The sequence below is a fragment of the Balaenoptera acutorostrata genome, chromosome 2, assembly GCF_949987535.1.
Source record: "Balaenoptera acutorostrata chromosome 2, mBalAcu1.1, whole genome shotgun sequence".
In the NCBI taxonomy this organism is placed as follows: domain Eukaryota; kingdom Metazoa; phylum Chordata; class Mammalia; order Artiodactyla; family Balaenopteridae; genus Balaenoptera; species Balaenoptera acutorostrata.
The window spans coordinates 79095052-79112752 of record NC_080065.1 but is presented as its reverse complement, the minus strand read 5'-3'; the positions used below and the strand labels follow the sequence as shown (position 1 = coordinate 79112752).

General features: G+C 43.3%; 2 protein-coding genes across 4 annotated transcripts in view; both read left to right on the top strand.

The window, feature by feature from the left end:
• Positions 1 to 17701, top strand: part of FAM172A (family with sequence similarity 172 member A) — a 428330-nt gene that overhangs the window by 304366 nt on the left and 106263 nt on the right. The gene's annotated exons all lie outside the window — the stretch shown is intronic.
• Positions 12016 to 13015, top strand: POU5F2 (POU domain class 5, transcription factor 2). The gene is given in 2 exon segments (XM_007198649.2): positions 12016 to 12935; positions 12937 to 13015. Coding segments are annotated over 2 exon segments (999 nt in total).

Genomic DNA, 17701 nt, shown 5'->3' with positions numbered 1-17701 from the left:
CTTGCTCCTTGATCTGCTGTGTGTTTCTCTGTCTTCTCATTTTGCTTAACTTAGTGTGTTTGGGGTCTCCTTTTTGCAGGCTGCAGGTTCGTAGTTCCCATTGTTTTTGGTGTCTGCCCCCAGTGGGTAAGGTTGGTTCAGTGGGTTGTGTAGGCTTCCTGGTAGAAGGGACTGGTGCCTGTGTTCTGATGGATGAGACTGGATCTTGTCTTTCTGGTGGTAAGGCCCGTGTTCAGTGGTATGTTTTGGAGTGTCTGTGACCTTATTATGATTTCAGGCAGCCTCTCTGCTAATGGGTGGGGTTGTGTTCCTGTCTTGCTAGTTGTTCGGCATAGGGTGTCCAGCACTGTAACTTGCTGGTCGTTGAGTGGAGCTGGGTCTTAACATTGAGATGGAGATCTCTGGGAGAGCTTTCACCATTTGATATTACATCGAGCCGGGAGATCTCTGGTGGACCAATGTCCTGAACTCGGCTCTCCCACCTCAGAGGCACAGGCCTGACACCAGGCCTGAGCACCAAGACCCTGTCAGCCACATGGCTCAAAAGAAAAGGGAGAAAAAAAGAAAGAAAGAAGGAAAGAAAACAAAATTAAATTATTAAAATAAAAAATAAAAAAATTATTAAAAATTAAAAAATTAAAAATAATTTGAAAAGACAAAAAAGGAAAGAATGATGATAGCAACCAAACCAAAAAACAAAGCTATCAATGATAACAAGCGCTAAAAACTATACTAAAAAAGAAAAAAAAAAAAAGGCAGAACCCTAGGACAAATGGTAAAAGCAAAGCTGTACAGACAAAATCACACAAAGAAGCATACACATACACACTGACAAAAAGAGAAAAAAGAAAAAATATATATCTATATATATAAAAAGGAAAAAAAGGAAGAGAGTAACCAAATCCATAAACAAATCTACCAGTGGTAATAAACTCTAAATACTAAACTTAGATAAACGTAAAACCAGAAACAAATTAGATGCAGAAAGCAAACCCGAAGTCTACAGTTGCTCCCAAAGTCCACCGCCTCGATTTTGGGATGATTCGTTGTCTATTCAGGTATTCCACAGATGGAGGGTACATCAAGTTGATTGTGGAGGTTTAATCGGCTGCACCTGAAGCTGCTGGGAGAAATTTCCCTTTCTCTTCTTTGTTTGCACAGCTCCCGGGGTTCAGCTTTGGATTTGGACCCACCTCTGTGTGTAGGTCGCCTGAAGGTATCTGTTCTTTGCCCAGACAGGATGGGGTTAAAGTAGCAGCTGATTAGGGGGCTGCGGCTCACTCAGGCTAGGGGTGGAGGGAGGGGTATGGAACTTGGGGCGAGCCTGCGGTGGCAGAGGCTGGCATGACATTGCAACAGCCTGAGGCGCACTGTGTGTTCTCCCAGGGAAGTTGTCCCTGGATCACAGGACCCTGGCAGTGGCGGGCTGCACAGGCTCCCGGAAGGGGAGGTGTGGATAGTGACTTGTGTTTGCACACAGGCTTCTTGGTAGCTGCAGCAGCAGCCTTAGCATTTCTCCAGTGTCTGCACTGATAGCCATGGCTCACGCCCGTCTCTGGAGCTCATTTAGGCGTTGCTCTGAATCCCCTCTCCTCGCGCACCCCGAAACAATGGTCTCTTGCCTCTTAGGCAGGTCCAGACTTTTTCCCGGACTCCCTGCCGGCTAGCTGTGGCACACTGGCCCCCTTCAGGCTGTGTTTACGCAGCCAACCCCAGTCCTCTCCCTGGGTCTGACCTCCAAAGCCTGAGCCTCAGCTCCCAGCCCCCACCCGCCCTGGTGGGTGAGCAGACAAGCCTCTCAGGCTGGTGAGTGCTGGTTGGCACTGATCCTCCATGCGGGAATCTCTCCTCTTTGCCCTCTGCACCCCTATCGCTGAGCTGTCCTCCGTGGCTCCGAAGCTTCACCCCCGCCACCCCCCATCTTCGCCAGTGAAGGGGCTTCCTAGTGTGTGGAATCTTTTCCTCCTTCACAGCTCCCTCCCAGAGGTGCAGATCCCATCTCTATTCTTTTGTCTCTGTTTTTTTCTTTTTTCTTTTGCCCTACCGATGTATGTGGGAGTTTCTTGCCTTTTGGGAAGTCTGAGGTCTTCTGCCAGCATTCAGTAGGTGTTCTGTAGGAGTTGTTCCGCATGTAGATGTATTTCTGATGTATTTGTGGGGAGGAAGGTGATATCCACGTCTTACTCCTCCGCCGTCTTGACGGTCTCTCGCCTGTAATTGATTTTTAATCTCATAGCCTTGTGGTCGGAAAAGATGCTTGGTACGATTTTAGGTTTCTTAACTTTACCGAGGCTTGATTTGTGACCAAAGATGTGATCTATCCTGGAGAATGTTTTATGTGCACTTGAGAAGAAAGTGTATTCTGCTGCTTTTGGTTGGAATGTCCTGTAAATTTCAGTTAAGTCTATCTGGTCTAATGTGTCATTTCAGGCTTTTGCTTCCTTATTAATTTTCTGTCTGGATGATCTATCCATTGATGTAAGTGGCGTGTTAAAGTCCCCCACTATTATTGTGGTACTGTCAATTTCCCCTTTTATGGCTGTTAGCATTTGCCTTATGTATTGAGGTACTCCTATGTTGGGTACATAAATTCTTACAATTGTTATATCTTCTTCTTGGATTGGTCCCTTGATCATTATGTAGTGTCCTTCCTTGTCTCTTATAATAGTCTTTATTTTAAAGTCTATTTTGTCTGATATGAGTATTGCTACTCCAGCTTTCTTTTGATTTCCATTTGCATGGAATATCTTTTTCCATCCCCTCACTTTCAGTCTATATGTATCCCTAGGTCTGAAGTGGGTCTCTTGTAGACAACATATGTATGTGTCTTGTTTTTGTATCCATTCAGCCAATCTATGTCTTTTGGTTGGAGCATTTAAACCATTTACATTTAAGGTAATTATCGATATGTATGTTCCTATTCCCATTTTCTTAAATGTTTTGGGTTTGTTATTGTAGGTCTTTTCCTTCTCTTATGTTTCCCACCTAGAGAATTTCCTTTAGCATCTGTTGTAAAGCTGGTTTTGTGGTGCTGAATTCTCTTAGCTTTTGCTTGTCTGTAAAGCTTCTGATTTCTCCATCAAATCTGAATGAGATCCTTGCTGGGTATAGTAATCTTGGTTGTAGGTTTTTCCCTTTCATCACTTTAAATATGTCCTGCCACTCCTTCTGGCCTGCAGAGTTTCTGCTGAAAATCAGCTGATAAACTGATGGGGATTCCCTTGTAGTTATTTGTTGCTTTTCCCTTGCTGCTTTTAATATTTTTTCGTTCTATTTAATTTTTGTTAGTTCGATTAATATGTTTCTCAGCATGTTTCTCCTTGGATTTATCCTGTATCGGACTCTCTGTGCCTCCTGGCATTGATTATTTCCTTTCACATGTTTGGGAAGTTTTCTACTATAATCCCTTCAAACATTTTCTAAGGCCCTTTTCCTTTCTATTCTTCTCTGGTACCCCTGTAATTCGAATGTTGTTGCCTTTAATGTTGTTCCAGAGGTCTCTGAGACTGTTCTCCTTTCTTTTCATTCTTTTTTCTTTATTCTGCTTTGTGGCAGTTATTTCCACCATTCTGTCTTCCAGGTCACTTATCCGTCCTTCTGCCTCAGTTATTCTGCTGTTGAATCCTTCTAGTGTATTTTTAATTTCAGTTATTGTTGTTCATCACTGATTGTTTGTTCTTTAGTTCTTCTAAGTCCTTGTTAAACATTTCTTGTATCTTCTTGATCCATGCCTCCATTCTAATTCCGAGACCTTGGATCATCTTTACTATAATTGCTCGGAATTCTTTTTCAAGTAGGTTGCCTATTTCCTCTTCACTTATTTGGTCTTGTGGGTTTTTACTTTGCTCTTTCGTCTGCAACATATTTCTCTGTCCTCTCATTTTGTCTAACCTACTGTGTTTATGGTCTCCTTTCTGCAGGCTGCAGGCTCGTAGTTCCTCTTGCTTCTGTTCTCTGCCCCCTGGTGAGTGAGGTTGGTTCAGGGGATTGTGTAGCCTTCCTGGTGGGAGGGACTGGTGCCTCCGCTCTGGTGGGTGGAGCTGAACCTTTTCCCTCTGATGGGCAGGGCCCCATCAGGTGGTGTGTTTTTTGGAGTGTCTGTGAGCTAGTTCAACTTTAGGTAGCCTGTCTGCTGATGGGTTAGGCTGTGTTCCTGTCTTGCTGGTTGTTTGGCATAAGGTGTCCAGCACTGGAGCCTACAGGCAGTTGGGTGGAGCTGTGTCTTGGTGTTGATATGGATACCTTGGGAGAGATCACACTGATTAATATTTCCTGGGCCCAGGAATTCTCTGGTGTTCCAGCATCCTGGACTCAAGTGCTCCCACCCCAGAGGCCCAGGCCTGACCCCTGGCCAGGAAGCCAAGAGCCCGCAAGCTGCACAGTGCAGCCAGAGGGACAAAAAAAGAAAAGAAAACAAACAGACAAACAAAACCCAAGACAAATAGCAAAAGCAAAAACAAAGAGCAGCAACAACAACACAACACACACACACAGAAAAAAAAGAGAACAAACAAAGAAAAGAATTCAAAAATGAGAACAGTCAGTAAGGACTAAACTAACAAAAACAAAAAACGAAAAATAAAAACAGAAAGCAAACAAATAAACCAGAAAGTGAAGAAAACATAAAATATACATATAAAAACAATAAAAAAGAATAAAATAAAAAACAAAGACCAAAGAGAAAAACAAATACAGTATGCTAACACATATATACGGAATCTAAGGGAAAAAAAAAAAAAAAAAAAGGCCATGAAGAACCTAGTGGCAAGACGGGAAGAAAGACACAGACCTACTAGAGAATGGACTTGAGGATATGGGGAGGGGGTGGGGTGAGATGTGACAGGGTAAGAGAGTGTCATGGACATATATACACTACCAAATGTAAAATAGATAACTAGTGGGAAGCAGCCGCATAGCACAGGGAGATCAGCTCGGTGCTTTGTGACCACCTAGAGGGGTGGGATGGGGAGGGTGGGAGGGAGGGAGATGCAAGAGGGAAGAGAAATGGGAACATATTGTATATGTATAACTGATTCACTTTGTTATAAAGCAGAAGCTAACACACTATTGTAAGGCAATTATACTTCAATAAAGATGTTTAAAAAAAAAAAAAAAAAAAAAGACCAAAAACAAGAAAAAACACAAAACAACAAAAATAAAGTAAAAATAGAAAAAAATGTATATATTAAAAAAAGAAAAATAAAAAAGGTAAAAAATAATAAAAGCAACAACACCAACAACTGAACAAAATGAAACAAACCAAAAAAATAATCGTAATAAGAATATTTTCCTGGGGCCTGCTCTGTCAGTGTCCTTGCTCCCCCAGTGAGCCAGAGCCAGTCCCCACTTCCCCTGGAGGCCTTCCAGTACTTCTAGGTCAGTCTCTGGACCTGCTGTGGACTCTTTGGGGCCAGCTCAGACCCTGACCTGGCCTAACTCCCCTGTGTTCTTGCCACCAGAGTCCACTGCTGCAAAGGCCAGACCAGTCTCAGTTGTGGGAACACTCATTGTCCATTCAGGTATTCCACAGATGCGGGATTTACCAAGCCGATCTTGGGGATTTAATCCATGGCTTGTGCAGCTGCACAGAAAGATTTCCATTCCTCTTCCTCAGTCGCACCGCCCCTGGGGCTCAGCTTTTGTTTTGACCCCGCATCCGCCTGTGCACCATCCTTAGGCATCTGTTTCCTGCCCAGCTGAGAGGGAGCGAAAGCAGTGGCTGCTTGGGACTGGGGTGGGGTACAGAGGGCACAGTTGGGGTGTTTGTGAGTTGCCTGCAGCAGCAGGGACCAGCAGGCCATTGCAACAGACTGTGGCACGCTCGCTGTGCCAGGAGTACCTCCCAGAGACCGTGGAGGCAGGAGCTGGCATGCGGGGGCAGGGGCAGCCCCCCCCACTCACCACTCAACAATGATGCCTCACTTTCCAGGCAGACGACGCCTCCCCTAGGGGCATTCAGAGCCACGCATCCCCTCACACCCGTCCCCTCTGCTGTATCTGCGCAGCCAACAGAGCTCCTCTCCCTGATCTGCTCTCCCAACCCCACACTTTAGCATTCAGCCCCTGCCAGCATCAGTAGACTCCCGTCCCAGGCAGGGGAGCCCAGGGCTGATTCCCAAGGAGGCTTTGGGATGGGCGGCGCTCAGGCCCCTGGAGCCCACACGGGCGTAGGAGACCCTGGCCTGAGGGGCAGGCAAGCCCACTCAGATGGGAGCCCCTCCCAGTGCCTGTAGAGGCGGAAGAAGCCAGCAGGTGGGGAGAGGGTTTGTAACAGTGGCCCTGCCCCTTGCGTGCTACTCAACAGTGACGCCTTGCTTCTATGGCGTCCCGCGCTTTTTCCGCAGACTTCCCCGGTTGTGGAGCTCCTTACTCCTGTCCCTTCAGGCTGTCTTTTCACAGCCAACAGCTGTCCCCTCCTGGGTCTGCACTCCAAATCCCACTTTCCAGCACCAAGCCCTGCCCTCCACAGCTGGCAACTCACAACTCAGGCTGGAATGCGCAGAGCTGCGGTGTAGACCACTTGTGTAGTTCTTACCTTGTTCTGCCTTCTGCAGACTGTCTGCTGTATTCTCCTTTGATCCCCCAAAAGTCCTTTTCTGTCGCAGCTAATTTCCCCACCGTGAGGGAGTTTTTCTGAGTGCGGGGACCTCCCCTCACCTTCAGCTTCCCGCCAGGGTTGCTGGTCCCTTTTTTGATTCCTCTTTTCTTTTTTTCTTCTTTCTTTCCTCCTACAGGTTATGAGGGGATTTTTCTTGTCCTTTTAGGTATCCGAAGTCTTCCGCTAATGTTCAGCAGGTGCTCTATGACAATTGTTCCATTTGTAGATGTATTCTTGATGTATTTGTGAGGAGAGACGAATTCCGTGTCCTTCTATTCCGCCATCTTGACTCCTCCCCCTCACTTTGTCTTATATAATTTTCTACTTGAAAATCCACCCAGAGAATTGACAGTTTAATCATTTCAGTGTATTCTGAGGCAGTTTCAGTGAACTAAATTGTTGTGGTGTGTGGTGTTAACTCTCTCACTGTGAGGTGGGAGGCCTCTTTCCTTCCTGGACAGTTATCACAGTTCTCCTGGGTTTCTCACTTTACTTCCTGGACCCAGAGAGGGACTTCCCAGTAACTGGTCTCTGGGTCTTGTCTCCTGCCTTTGCTTTTTGTCTCCTTGACTAATGTGGTTCTTGGGGACCTATACCTGCCCTTCTGGTGACAGTGCCTTTACACACTGATGCCTTGTCAGTGCTCAGTTACTAGGATACATGCAGAGTGGGAAAAACTATAAAATTGGCACCATCTAGCGGGCCTGGCCCTCTCTGCCTGACTTGTACATTATTCTTAGATCTTCTCTGTTGATCTAATTACATTCAAAAAGTATTTTTTGGAGCCTCCGACAGAGAAATGAAACTCCTCACATAGTCTTGAACAAAGCTGTGGCCTCCATCTGGGGCATGAGCAGCTTTGGGAGAGATGCATTTGGAGAGATGAGGAAGCAAGGATCACCTTCCTAGTTAACAAGATAACTGATCAATAGGATGATGTAAATCAAAACCAGATCTCCCTCACATCCAGGTGCTTTTATGCACTTACCATCCTCAGAGTACTGTGGATAGCTCAGGCATTAGCACATTGTTTGGCACATAAGTACAAAATAAATGGTATCTGTAATGTCCATTCAGAGACATTTCCGTATCTCCTGGGTGGGAGCTATGACATGAAACTCCAGCCAACTTTATAAAGCAGCCAATGTATCTGAGTGGAAAGACACTAAGTTCAGAGAGGAGGGAGATCACTGTAGTCCTGAGTGTATTGGCCAAGCTTTTCAAAGAGATGAAACTTGAACCAAGACCTACAAGGACGTTTATCATTAACTTTGCCTCCACTGTTTTCTGCTTCTTACCATTAGGGATCTTGGCAGTTGGTTTTGACATCTTAGAATAGAAGCTACTTAAGGAGAGCTTAATTTCACAAATCCTGATGCTTTGTGTATTTCAGCTTAAAACTTAACTTTCTCTTAATTCCAAAGATCCTAATAATAGAAAACCGTTAACTTCTCTTTGGGCAAGTGTAGCTGTCCTGCTCTCCTGGCAGTTTCCCTTCTCATCCATTTAGGTTATAAATACACAGGGCCTGGGACCATGTGTTTCTTATCCTTACTTTATAATTCCCTACGGATAAGACTGGCCTGATTCTTACATTGTAATCTAATCACTTACTAAGGGGTCTCAGGGTTTGTTGAAGGTGATGGATTAGCCTCTCAAGCGCCCCAGCCCAAACAGTGCTGGTTGTCTTGGGCATTCCCATCACCTGCCTTCCCTGATCCCTATTTCTGTTCCAACCAAATATGCTCCTGCTTTTTTCCCCGATCACCCCATTTCTATAGCACATTAAATATACTTTTAAGGAGGTGTCAAGACTTCTCTTAAGAATATGGGGTTTTATTCGCAATAACACGTATACATAAACCAGGAGATAGGCACAGTGGCAGATGAGATCCGACCAAGTACAGAGACAACGTTAATTGAGAGTATCCAAGTTAATTTAAAACCCGTCAAGTTCACATACCCTTACTTTTTAATTTAGTAAATGTTTTTAGCTACTGTGTTTTATCTCAGTTAATATAATGAAGCTTTCCTCACTTTTTCCAATTCACTAAAAACATTTTTACTCATCTATTGTTTTTAGACAACTTATGAAGCATTTCTCTGTGGTTTTCTTTTGCAAATGGGCTGGTTTCACTATGTGGGCCTTAACTTATATAATTGTTGTCTTTTATTCTCTTTGTGATCCACCTTTCATTGTGTTTAGCAGGCACTGGTTGCTTTGTAATATTGAAAAAACAGCATGTAGGTATACTTGGAAAGAATAGATAGCAGTGAAATTTTGTATATTGCAAACTGTTTTTCATAGACTATCATCTTAAAACATAACCCAAGGCAAATGTGGAAGTCTTCTCACCATTAATGCTGCAGAGATTCATTTATTTAACATTAAACAGATATCTCTTGACTTCCCACTTTGTGCCAAGTATAGTTCCAAGTGCTGAGAATCTAGCAATAAGCCAGACAGACAAGGGCCTTGCTCTTTACCAGCATATATTCTAGCCAGGATTGCAGTGGAGATGCAGGCATTAAACAAATAATCAGATACACAGCCTGTAGAGATGGCAGTGATTTCTTGATTCTTTCTCCCTCTACCATGGCTTCAAGGCCATTTCTACAACCTTATTTTCTATAGTGTTGAGTTGGATTTAGTCTCATAGTACTACTACCCCCATCTACATAAGGGCCTGTTCTAGTACAGGAGAGAAAGTATGGAGAGGCACCTGGTAGGGTCAAGTTTCTCATTGTTAAACTGAAACTAAATGTACTTCACTCTCAGGACTGTAGAAATGAGGATTCATTCAGTCATTCAGCAAACACTTATTGAGCAGTGTATCACTCAGGGTTCTATTATGTTCCAGGCTGTATAACATCTACATGCATGCCCTTAAGTACCTAGATGGAAAGACAGAGACATAAAATAAATAATTACTGATAAATGTTACAGTAAAAACATATATCGAGTACAAGGAGGGGGCCACAAAAGCATTAATTAACTCTGCCTGGGGGAAGGTCTCACCATAAAGTGTCCTCTAAACTGTGACTTAAAGGTGACTGGAAATACAGCACACTTCATTTACTCAGGAATGTTTACTGAGCCAAGCACAGTTGTGGGCCCTGTAGACATAGCAGTGAACTAGGCAAAGTCCCTGCTCTCTTGGCAGCACAGAGACAAACAATAAACAGAGAGATAAATAATCATATATTAGGTGGCAGTACCTGTTAATATAAAAAAAAAAGTAGGTTAATAAAGGGAACAGAGAGTGACACGGGTTGCTGTTTTAGGAAGAGTGGTCAGGGAAAGCTTCTCTAACGAAGTGACATTTGAGCAGAATCTTGAATGATATGAGAGAATGAGACCAACAAGCAGGGGAAGCTGTTTCTGATAGAAGGAGCAGCATGAAGAAAAGCATAATAGCCATGAAAATTGTGGCATCTTTATTACAAAGTGAAGTATTCTCACTGAGCATGGATGGAATAAGCTGGGGGTGCAGAGAGCTTGGGGGAATGTGGTAGATGAGGCTGGGAAAGGAAGGAAGAGGGGGCCAGATGGTGAAAAACACTGTGTTCCATACTCAGGATTTTGAATGCCCACCTTGTTGATTGGGGAAAGAGGAGCTAGATTTTGAAAAAATTTAAGAGAAAAATGACATGGTTAGATTTTTTTTCATTTGGTTGGGTTTGGTTAGGTTTGTTTTGGTTTGGTTTGGTTTGGTTTGGGGAAAATTACCTCTAGCACAGGTATGAAAGATAAACTTGAAAGGAGACGCAGAAGAAACCAATTGTAAGGTTATTATGATAATGCAAGTGAGAAATTATTTGGCCTAAATTAAAACAGTAAGATGAGGCTAGAGAGGAGATCATAGAGCTCAGCTGTTTCAGGAGACCCACAATGGAAGATTTGATGCCCTATGGAGCATGGGAAAGGTCAAGAACAATTCCTGGGTTTCAGTTTGGGTGACTGAGTGGGTGATAATGCCATCAACCAGCTCAGGGAGACCTTAGAGGAGCGGCAGGCTTAGAAATGCATATAATGAATTTGATTTGGGGCAATGGGAAATACAGACTGGAAATTAAAAGAAAAGTCAAGGCTGAAATACAGGTTTGACTGTTACCAGCGTTTCATGGAATTTCAAACAGAGGCGCAAGAAGAGTAGTCAGCATTGTCAGATACTGCAGAGAAGTTTAATAAGATGAAGACTTTGAAAAGCCCGTCAGATTTGACAGTTGGAAGGTCCCCAATGACTTCATCAAGAGCAGTTCCAGTAGATGTGGGTAGAGTAGAGCCTCATCATGGTTGAGCTGGAGAGTGAAAGGGCAGGAGGCTGGGATTATCCAGCCAAGATCACTGTCCTCTCTTCTTTCCTAAAGCTCCTCCTTGGAAGCTGTGAACCTGAGGTCTGATCTTCTCTTCCCCTTCCCTCCTTAGCTTTCTCCACCCAGGGCCTAGGACTGGTTACCCGAGCCGGGGACATGATGGAGGTACAAATATTCTAAGATCCCTGGGTCTCTGATGGGAGAGGTGTCAGGGATAGGGGAGCCTGATGTTGGTGAGTGAGGTATTGCAAGGAGTGTCCTCAGTGGGGAACAGCAGGCGGGGCCAGTGCAGAGACCTGTTTCCAGAGGGGAGAAAGATGAAACACACAGGCCTCTGTTGTATGTGGAAACTCTGGACCAGGAAGCTGAGGTAGGATGGGGAGCAAAAGACTTGAAGGACTGGTGGGGCAAACATGGAATTAGTCAGGAAACTTGGCCCGAGTGAGGGTGGAACCTGACAAAGTGCAGGGGTGGGGGACCGAATCTGACAGTAAACTCATGTGAACTAGAAATTCAGGCAGGGATGCTTAGGTTTCCTAGGGCACAGGGACTGAAGATGTGCAGTGGAAAGACATTGGCAGTACTTGTGACCATGAAGATAGCAGTGAGGGGACAGTTAATGAGTGAAGGGGTAGCATAAAGAGAAAAAAGAAACTGGCATAAAGATATTTAACAAATATTTGTGAAGCCTGAAGCGGTCATTCAGATTACGTGGAGGAAAGAGATTAGGTACCAGTGTTCTGAAGAGCTGAAAGGAAACACCTAGGTTCCCTTCAGGGAGAGGATGGACGCAGTGACTAAGGGATCCCAGACAGCTCGGAGCTGCAAAGCTCGAGAGACTTGCACTTCAGAAGGAGTTGGAAGCAAAGTTCAGGGTAGGGGAGCCCCTCCCTTAACCCTGGGGACCAGGCAGTCATCAGTAGGATCTACCAGATTTCCCCGCCTGCTCCCATACACACCCTCAGCCTCAGTTTCTCCCGCCTGCACCGCTATCTCAGCCCACTGGGGGGCGGGGCTCGAGGGCGAGGCTGGTGGTTGTTCTGAAGCCTCGAGAGCCGTCGGTTTCTACCAGACTCCCTGCTCGGGAGCGGTCTTACTCCATGGCCGGACACAGGCCCTCAAACTTCCCCGTGCCGGGCACTGGTGGCGACAGGCCCGCAGGGGCTGACACTCCGATCGGGTTGAGAGCCCAGGCGGCCCCCGGCAGGCTGATGGTCCTGCCAGGGGTCAGGCCGGGGATGTGCCCAGGCCCTGAGGTGTGGCCGCTGTGCCCAGGTCCCCCGCCGTGCGAATTCCGGGACGAGATGATGCCTTGCCGGCCCCGGGTCGGAGCTGGCGAGGTGAGCGCTTGGTTCCCAAGACCCTCTGAGGTCGCCTTCCCCGGGCCCGGCCTCGTCCTGCAGTGCATCCCGACGCTGGCGCTGCCAGACGACACCTCGGCCGCAGAGAAGGAGATGGAGCAGCTGGCCAAGGAGCTGAGGCAGAAGAGGATGACCCTGGGGTACTCTCAGGCCGACGTGGGGTTCGCCATGGGGGCTCTTTTTGGAAAGGCGCTGAGCCAGGCGACCATCTGCCGCCTCGAGGCCCAGCAGTTGAGCCTCGCCAACATGTGGAAGCTGCGACCGCTGCTGAAGATGTGGCTGGAGCAAGTGGACATGGAGAACCTTCTGGGCTTACACAAAATGGAGATGATCCTGCAGCAGGCTCGGAAGCGCAGACGGGCATACAGGGAGAGACACATCGGAAGCAGCCTGGAGAAACTCTTCCTGCAGTGCCAGAAGCCCACACCCCAGCAGATCAGCTGCATCGCTGGGCAGCTCCAGCTGCAGGAGGACTTGGTCCAAGTTTGGTTCCATAACTGGAGCAAGATGGGCAGTCGGCCAAGCAATGATTTCTCCCCACTGGCGGAGGTGGGGACTGTCGGACCTCCTCTCCCAAGAGGACCAGTGTGCTTTCCCCTGACATCGGGACTCCATTTCTGTTCCCCCCATTATGGGGGACCCTACTTTACACCTTTGTACCCCTGCCCCTTTCACTGCGGGAGGAACCTTCCTCTCTGCCCCGGCCACCACCCTGAGCCTCCCCAGGCTTTCCAGCTGAGGGGCCTGCCTTTCTGGGGAGGGCCAACCCAGGGAAACGGGTCCCTGGGGTTCATTTAAAGGCTTTTAGCATTAAGTTCTCCATTAGTTGTCTAAAGAAGTTAAGAATACGTAAGGGCGAGGGATGGGAGCTGTTTAGGAAAATTTAGGGAGGGAGGTTGAAGTTTACTGCTGTGTTGTTTTTCCCTAGCATTGGCTTTAACGTACATTCCAAAACATAGATGGTTTTGGATATTTTGTTTCTCTCTGTTTATTAATTGAAAAGTAATTGTGTCTCTTATTCCTAGTGGTTATCAGTAAACATAGGGATATTCTAATGAACACAATATTGAGTGAAAAACTCAGGTCACAGAAGACTATGTCAGTATATTATTTCTATCAAAACCAAGCAGAACTTGGTGTGAATACAGAGTCCAGGATAACTGTTGCCTCCAGGGGAGGGTTTGAGGATGGGAAAGGAAAAGAGTACATAGAGCCTACCCAGAGCCCTTGTTGAAACACAAGAGTTTGCTTGTTCTCCCCCTTTTCTTGAAAGATGTGTTTTTTTCTAATTCACTTTTCCAGCACTGTTTGGTTTATTCCCTGGGAATTTCCCTTACTTTCTTTTGAGCTCAGAAATGCTTTGTAGAGGATACTTGTGATAGTTGATCCAACTATCCAACTCCCTGGTGGCTTTTGCAGTGGTGCATCTTAAATCACTTTTCCAATCTCTTCCATGAAATTGGTCTTTTCCAGTTTTCTACTTCTACATTGGTCAATATGGGTCGTCGTATACTAAACAGAAGTTATTAATCCCTCTGTGTTGTCACACCTGCTGCCGTACACCTCCATGTAATATTTATGGTTTTATAATTCTATCACCATATATTATATCTGAGTTTATGTATTCTTTTTGCTTACTAATCTTGTCCATTTTTTTCTCTACTTTTTTCCTTAATCAGTCTTACAAAGAATTTATCTACAGGTATTTTCAAATAACAAGTTTTTTATTTTTAATCCTATTTACTGTTTTTATTTCCTAATTATTTAATTTTAGCTCTTATTTTTATTAATTGCTTTTTTCTAGTTTCTTCTGGTTTCTTCCAATGTGTATTTCTTCCTCTCGTCAATGTCTGAAAATAGAGCACTGTCAAGACACGTAGGTTAGTGAAAATGGAGCCAAACTTCAAAAAACCAAGAGTATGTTGTCAGTGGTTAACAGTGTCAAATGTCAGAGATCAGATAACATAAATCAAGTAAGCTATATCATTTCACTAACAAAGATGTCACGGGTACATGTCTTAGAACAATTTCAGGGGAGGAGTTAGTAGAGGCAGGTTCCAAACAACAGTCCAAAGTCTTCAATATTTGCCAGATTTTCCCCTACCTCAGTTAAAAACATAAATTCCAACCACTCACTCAATGGGATCTTTGCCATCATTCTGAAAATTTCTGTATCAAATGTTTCCTTTAACTTGTATTTCCTTTTGACAAGGCAGGTATTCTTAACCTGAAGATGCCAAACCTCTTTGAAGTATAAGCAAAATAACGTGTTTGTACATATGTGCATTTTCTTCAAAGGTGGTGATGGTAGCCTTCATCACATTTTCAATGGGGACCATGACTCTGTAGATCTACGATTTTAGAATTTAAGCAACACCTTCCCATTGGCCATCTTACTTTTGAGAGTTTTCCCTTGAAAACTAATAGGTAATTCCTGGTTTTCTTCAAGTCTGTATTTTCTGGGTATCTCTAGCCAGTACAGTATAAAGGCCCTGAATCAGTTCTTACATAAGTCTTTCAAATTCAGACCAAATACTGTATTGATTATTGCCTTTATTGTTCTTGTGCTTTTATCATTCCTTGGCACTTTAATTAGATTCTTATCATAAAGAACAATTTCTCCCTTCCCTAGAAGTTTTCCTACTTCTTGTCTAAGAAAACTTGAGGTGTTAGGAGATCCTTCCTTAGTCCAAAACATTATCCTGCTCTTAAAATAGCATCTGTTTTCTATTATTTCATATTTTTAAAATGTGTGTACTATACACCATTGTTTATTATACTAAAACTGTGTCATAGGGATTTATTTTTCAGAATGGCCACTTTTGTTTATGACTTTCTTCTAGAAATAGTACTTTCTTCTAGAAATAGTACTTACTAAACAGTACTGATTTCCTTGGCAGAATCCATTTATGAATTCTTTTTAGGGTACAAAATTGTATTATCTATGTAGCACAATGTTTTTACAATGAAAACTACAATTCCATTCCAATAAAATCCTAGTGGAATATGGGAGTATTACTTGACAAAGTGATTCTAAACTGAAAGAATGAAACTTGGGGAAATATGGAAATTTTGAAGGTAAAGCGTTAGGGCCTTGTTCTACCAGATGTTATGAAACTACAATAATTTGAACACAGTGTTGTGGTCGTGATGAACAAAATAAAAGAAACAAGTATTTGGCTGTTCCATCTGTGGTCATGTAAATTGGTACAACCTTCATGAAAGGCTATTGGGTAATTCATATGGGAAGTTTTTAAAATGTGCTTTTCCTTTGGCCCATCATTTCAACTTTTAAATAATGTTTATAAGAAAATAATTGTTATATGTATGCAAATATTTAGTGATAAGGGTGATATCACAGCATTTTTTAAAAATTTTAACAACGAAAAGTTAGAAACAATGTTCAACAAAGGGTTAAATAAATAAAAAGGAACACCATATACGGTAAAAATTGACAAACAGTTCAGAAAAGATTGTTGAATGAGGCAAAACAATTTATTAAACTATATGATGTCATTTTTTTATTTTTTAAGGAAAAAGGTATATTACAGGAAAAAAATATATCATAGGTATTACTGGTGATTTTTTTAAAAATTTGCTGTATGTATTACACAGTTTGAAAATCCAAGAACTATATCTAAATGAAGACTCCAGAAAATCTAGGATTCCTAAAAATATTCATTCTTCTAGTCTTTCTTGTCTCTAAATGGTAATTTCTCATTATAAAACAATATTTTAGAATAATAAATCTGGCCTTTTCATTTTTAGTCAGATTTGTAGTTTCTGTAAAAGAAAGGCAATTCTCTAAACAGAGGAGTATTGGGACATGCCAGTTGGAAAGGCATTGCTAAAAATTAGGGTTTTTTAAATCAGATGTCCATTAATGTTAAAGAGCTGTAGTGTAGCTCAGTGAATGAAGATACCTGCCATATGTCTGTTTTCCTGCACAACATGGTAATTTACAATTACAATTAGAGTGTTTATATACCTCAGTGTAGTTAACCTACATTTAGAATATAATATAAGCCCAAATTATTTTTATGTTCCTGGATGTTTACTTTTCAGTTTTAAAAAAGCATTTGAAAATATCAAAATCCTGGTTTCATCACGGTAGAATTCTCCCTACTTGTCATGTTTGAAGAAACCAAATGAATATAAATGAGATCTGTGGATTTTTAGATTTGAAGGTGGGTCAGTTCCTGTGATTGCAATTAGCCCCAGCCAACTGAAAGATGAACTGTCATGAAGTAAATCTACCCCAATACCCAGTAGAATCCTTAAAACAAGGCATTAGCGTTATCGTGGTTACACCAGTGAAGAGAAACGTGACAAGAAGCTTTGGGAGACTGTATGGTTTACCTAAGGGGCTGCCTCCAGAAAAGAACCCAGCGGGTAGGTATGCTGGGCTGCTGCTCTGCCACCTCACTTTTTAGCTGTGAGCCTTGTTGTGAATTCTCCTAACGGCAAAATCAGCTACTTTGGCACTGAACTTGCGTTTCTTAGGTTTCCTTCCCCCAGCTTCCAACAAAATTCGAAATGCAAACCAACTTCACTTATCGCTATTGACTCTTCTACTGACTGCCTGCCAAAGACTATGGTCAGAAAAGGAAAAATTGAGGCCTTCCATTGATTTTAAAATCAATGTTCTCTTCTAAATCTGTACAACCTGTTTAACATATCATTTCTTCTTTGCCAAAGTAGTAACTCTATTGTTTAATAATTAGTCTTCCTTCTGGGATGCATGGTATAGACCTTCTTTCAGAACTGGCCAGGGCAGTGTATAAGATGCATTAAGTTGAACTGTTGTCTTAGAATGGATGATAATGCTCCTGGAACAGCTGTAAAGCTTTGGATATCATTGACTGAGTAGTGGGCAAATCTTAACATACACCTTTTGGCTGAAAGAGAATTAGTTTCAATATATCACATATTAGTTTTCTAGGGCTTCCATAACGAAGTACTACAGCTTGGGTGGCTCAAAGAATAGAAATTTATTTTCTCACAGTTCTGGATGCTAGAAGTCTGAAATCAAGATGTTGCAGAGTTACTTCCTTCTGAGGGCTATCAGGGAAGGATCTCTGTTTCAGGCTTGTAAACAGCCTCCTTTTCCCTGTCTCTTGACATTGTCTCCCCGTGTACATATCTGTGTCCTAATTCCCTCCTCTTAGAAGGACACCAGTCATTGGATTAGGGCTGCCCTACTGACCTCATTTTAACTTAAATATCTCTGTAAAGATCCTATCTCCAAATAAGGGCACATTTGGGGGTACTAGGGATTAGGACTTCAACATATAAATTTTTGTGGGATAAAATTCAGCTTGTAACAGCAGCCTAATTAAAATTTAAGCTAGATTCAATTATTTGTTAATGTAGCCATTCAACAAATATTAATTGAGTACCTTATATAACAGGCTGTGCCCTAGGT